The following is a 4,008-nucleotide window of genomic DNA, read 5'->3' as shown; positions in this document are numbered from 1 at the left end:
GTGGACTGCTCATTTCGCTTGTTTACGCATCCAATTTGCCATCAAGCATACGCCGAGTGAGCCATCGCAACAGATAGGGTCAGCGGCGAAATGTGAAACTAGAGCGAAAAGCTTACGTAAGTGATGGGATTTAAATGCCGGAAAAACTTAAATGGCAAGCTTAACGCCGTGTCACGTAGCATCCATATTAATTGCAACGTGCAGTCGGGTATAAATAGCTGACTGACTGCCACAGCCAATCATTCAGCGCTACTCGACAAGATGAACGTATTCCATAGTTTCTTGATAGTCTTCCTGGGCCTGGCCCTCAGCTCTGTGGGTGCACAGATAGCAACGCGCCAGGAAACCGCGGAGGACAAGGCTTGTGGTCCCCGCCGCTACTACAATTACGCCCGGCACACTTGTCTGCCGTACTAGGAACCTTTCCAAAGTGTTCTATGCCTAAAGAAATGCAAAATTAACGTAATAAATTTACCAGAAATAAATACTCGGTGTTTAAGTGATCGGGAAAAGAGGGTGCAGGAATGGAATGTACCCATTAAACAGCTAAAGTGAGTGGATATTACATTAATGGTAATTCTTCTCTTTGGGAGATGTTTAAGAAGAAGATCATTTACAATACTTCTTACTTCTTAGTACCATCGATTTATATGCGTATTAACTGTGTTCAGAAAATAACCAGATTTCTCATTATGAATAAATTGGTAAGCTCAATGGGACATTATTTCAACGACCTTCAGCAGCTTCTTCATCCACACCATGGCTGCGAGGAAACGTTGCCAAGGACGTGGAAGAGCTTTCTTGAATGCACAACTTTATGCCTCTTTCACTGCTCGTTAATTAATTCGCCCCTAAGATGAACGGTTTCCCAGTCCCAGGAAGCCGCGGCATAAACCAACTTGTTATGGCTTATTAATTTTGCATGCAGCCGCGACTGCAGTCAGGCCAACGTCATGTAAACATGTGCAGGATTCCACTGGCTCCTGCCTGTGAGAGGGGGTCCTGTGCTCGCAACTGGGAACTCGAGCCCGGAAAAGACAGCCTGATGGGGCCTCTCATCAGGAAAGTTAAAGCCTGCTCGAGGCAGATTTATTGCATTTTAATGCGGGCTCTGGATTGCACTCAATCGGTTAACTGGCCGACAAACACTGATTTAATTTCAAATATTTACTAATATATGCGGGGAATCTTTGGACAGCGAATAAAACGTTTTTTCCGTGTGCCGCTGGCATAAAAATTATATTTACTGACTGAATGAAATTTTCCAGCTTTATTATTTGTTACGCTTTTACGTTTAATTCAGTAGCCCATATTTACTTTCCATTTAATTTGAGTTAAGCTTGCAGATTGCCATCGAAAATCAATTTATTTCGAAATGCTTTGGTGTTCCCACTTTGAATTTTGGTTTAATTTCTAATTTGCTTTTGTAAAAACATTATTTTAATTGCCAAGTATACCTCAATTAAATACATTTGCCTGTTGTTCCATTTTGCCATATGCAGAGTTAACCGAATTATTCATGTAATTTAATTATCATCGTCAATGAACCAATTATCATTTATGGCTCACAATTAAGGCAAAGAGCTAATAAAAATAAATTGTATTGCGCTCGAATATGGCTGTGTTAATACAAACGTAATTGAAACTTTGTTATTACTTAATAAAAAAATGTTCAATCTCACTTCTTAGTTTTAAAATTATTTTACTCGACTGGACTAATCTTATCGCTTATGCCAATAAATATTCTCTGCCCTATTCATCAACCTCAAGTGCCGCCCATAATGTCCCCTTTCGAAAAACGATCCAATATTTAAGCTTCTGTTTTATGGTCATCGACAAATGTCCAAACATTGGCAGCTATTGTGACAGTTGCTGCCTGTCACAACCAACTGGGGCAGAATAATAGTTGGTTCTATCCCCTTGCATCCTGTCGAGTCCTGTGGACTACGTCACAAATGAGTGCGTCATGCGAGGAGCATCCTGGACTACCATTTTCCTGAAATACAAACAAAGCATAAATTTTAACGAGCTTGTCAGGCGAAAGAGGCGAGGCAACAGCCACCAAGTAGTTCGATATCGACGCATCATTATATAATTGACTCCCTGATGCCTCGATGTCGAGCAGTTTATCACTTTGTTGTCGGCGATGGCGGGGCTAATAATGCTGATGCCCTCGATACAAGTTGCCTGATTATGATGATGCGAGGATGCTTATCTGGTGGAGATTCGCTGAATTAAGGTAATCCGGTCAACCAGTCTCGGTTTTAAATAGAATTTAAGTTAATAAAGTGTTGATGAGAGCTGCTAGTGTTAAAACCCCTGAAGAAAATGTAAATGTCGTACTAAAAGCTCACTATAATCTGAGGCATATTTTAACATTTATTATAGGGGGCATTTATTTATCTAGCTCAAACATAAAATGCATTAAATATTGTGTTTTTAATTTAAAAGCTGTCGAGTGCACAAACTAGAACTTGTTGTGGCTTGACTGTGGTTCTGATACATTTAAGTATTCAGCCTCTGGTCAGAGAATGGAAAAATTTACCAACTTGTTGTCAGCTGCTTCTTAACAAGAATTCTTTGGTTTTAATCAAATTTATAATGTACACACATGGCCTATTAAAAAATTCATATTTTCTTCAAATTAAATTTAAATTTATTGAAAAAATGTGCACCAAAATCGAAACCTTTATACAAGGCACAGTCGTTTTTCATCTGAAGTGACGTTGATTGGTGAAGTGAGTTCAGTCGAGGTCAAGTACCTACTTCTCCTAGTGTTCCTCATCCTTCAAATTTTACATCCTTCGCGCCTTTGTGGATGTTCTAAGCCACAAATATATATATTTTTTGAGTTAAGCCACAAAAATATGTTCTTTTTACCACACATTTGCCTCTCTTCCCTCAAGCTTGCAACTTTTCCAAGCAAATATTTGGGCTGTGAACCTGCCGCAAAGTTTTCCCTGTGACAAGAGCACATATCAAGGAGCCTCGCCGTGTGTCGGCAGATATCAAACAACGTGACTTGCCAACGGTTCTCGAGTCCTTGTTGATATTTCAAGCGCTTAAATTGATTACGCAATCTTTCGGTCCTTATTCCTTATAATTATACCCTTACCAAAGGCACACCACCGTAAGACGATGAGGTTAAGCTTCGGCACTGTGAGAACAGTTTGGGAAATTAAAAAGCCGGTAACTTAAAAAAAGTACAGTAAATTACTATGGATAAGTTGTTCCTTCTGTATAAGACATTTTTGAAATAATTTGTCCGACTTTCCCAATAGATTATACAAAGTCTGAAGAGCATCCGAAAGCTTTTGCAAATTCTTATTCAATTTTTTGCTTTTCATATCGGAAATCGGAAATTTAATCCGTTTACTTGGCAATTTGGGCGGATGTTTGTTGTGGATTCTTTGGTTTGCGGCTCAATCATTTTAATGGCAGACTCGTGTTAGGCCTTGTTGGAAATTCATTTCATAGATACACCCACTAGAGCACCCAGTTTTACCAGGACACGTCGTGAATCCTTTGCGGGTTTCGCTCCCTGCAACAATAGCCATAAATCGACAATTTCAGTTTGATTTTTCTTTGTTGTCTTTGCGCAACATTAAAAATTAATTAAACTGTGCAAAAAACATATAAATGAAATGCAAACAGCATTTCGGTATTTGCCTCACTTCGGAAATTCAGTTAATTGATCCATTCACGCTTTGTTAAATATTTAATTTGCTTAAACTGCACTTTTAATGGTAAGTACTCTGAAATTCCGAGCGCAGAACAATTAATCTAATATCCAACTTAATTCAAAAGCGAACGTAGTATCACAGTATCGTACTCATTAACATTTTGGAGCTCTATATGCTCAATATACATTTTTCCCAACTTAGGGCAATAAATAGGCTATTTTAAAAACAATGTTTATGCATATTAAAATTTGCTGAATCAACTCTAGTGTTATTTATCATCCGGCGATGCCATTAAACTTATGACGAATTCTCTGCCCAAAAGAAC

At 38.7% G+C, this 4,008-nt stretch overlaps 1 protein-coding gene across 1 annotated transcript; it reads left to right on the top strand.

The window, feature by feature from the left end:
• The first annotated feature begins 247 nt into the window (after nt 1–247).
• Nucleotides 248–485, top strand: LOC117140658. Its single transcript, XM_033303702.1, has one exon. The coding sequence runs from the start codon at nt 262–264 to the stop codon at nt 415–417; it is 156 nt and encodes a 51-aa protein (XP_033159593.1). The 5' UTR covers nt 248–261; the 3' UTR covers nt 418–485.
• Nucleotides 486–4,008: the final 3,523 nt, after the last annotated feature.

Source organism: Drosophila mauritiana, chromosome 3L (genome assembly GCF_004382145.1).
Source record: "Drosophila mauritiana strain mau12 chromosome 3L, ASM438214v1, whole genome shotgun sequence".
Classification (NCBI taxonomy): Eukaryota; Metazoa; Arthropoda; class Insecta; order Diptera; family Drosophilidae; genus Drosophila; species Drosophila mauritiana.
The sequence above is the reverse complement of the archived record's forward strand: the minus strand, read 5'-3'. Positions and strand labels throughout refer to the sequence as shown.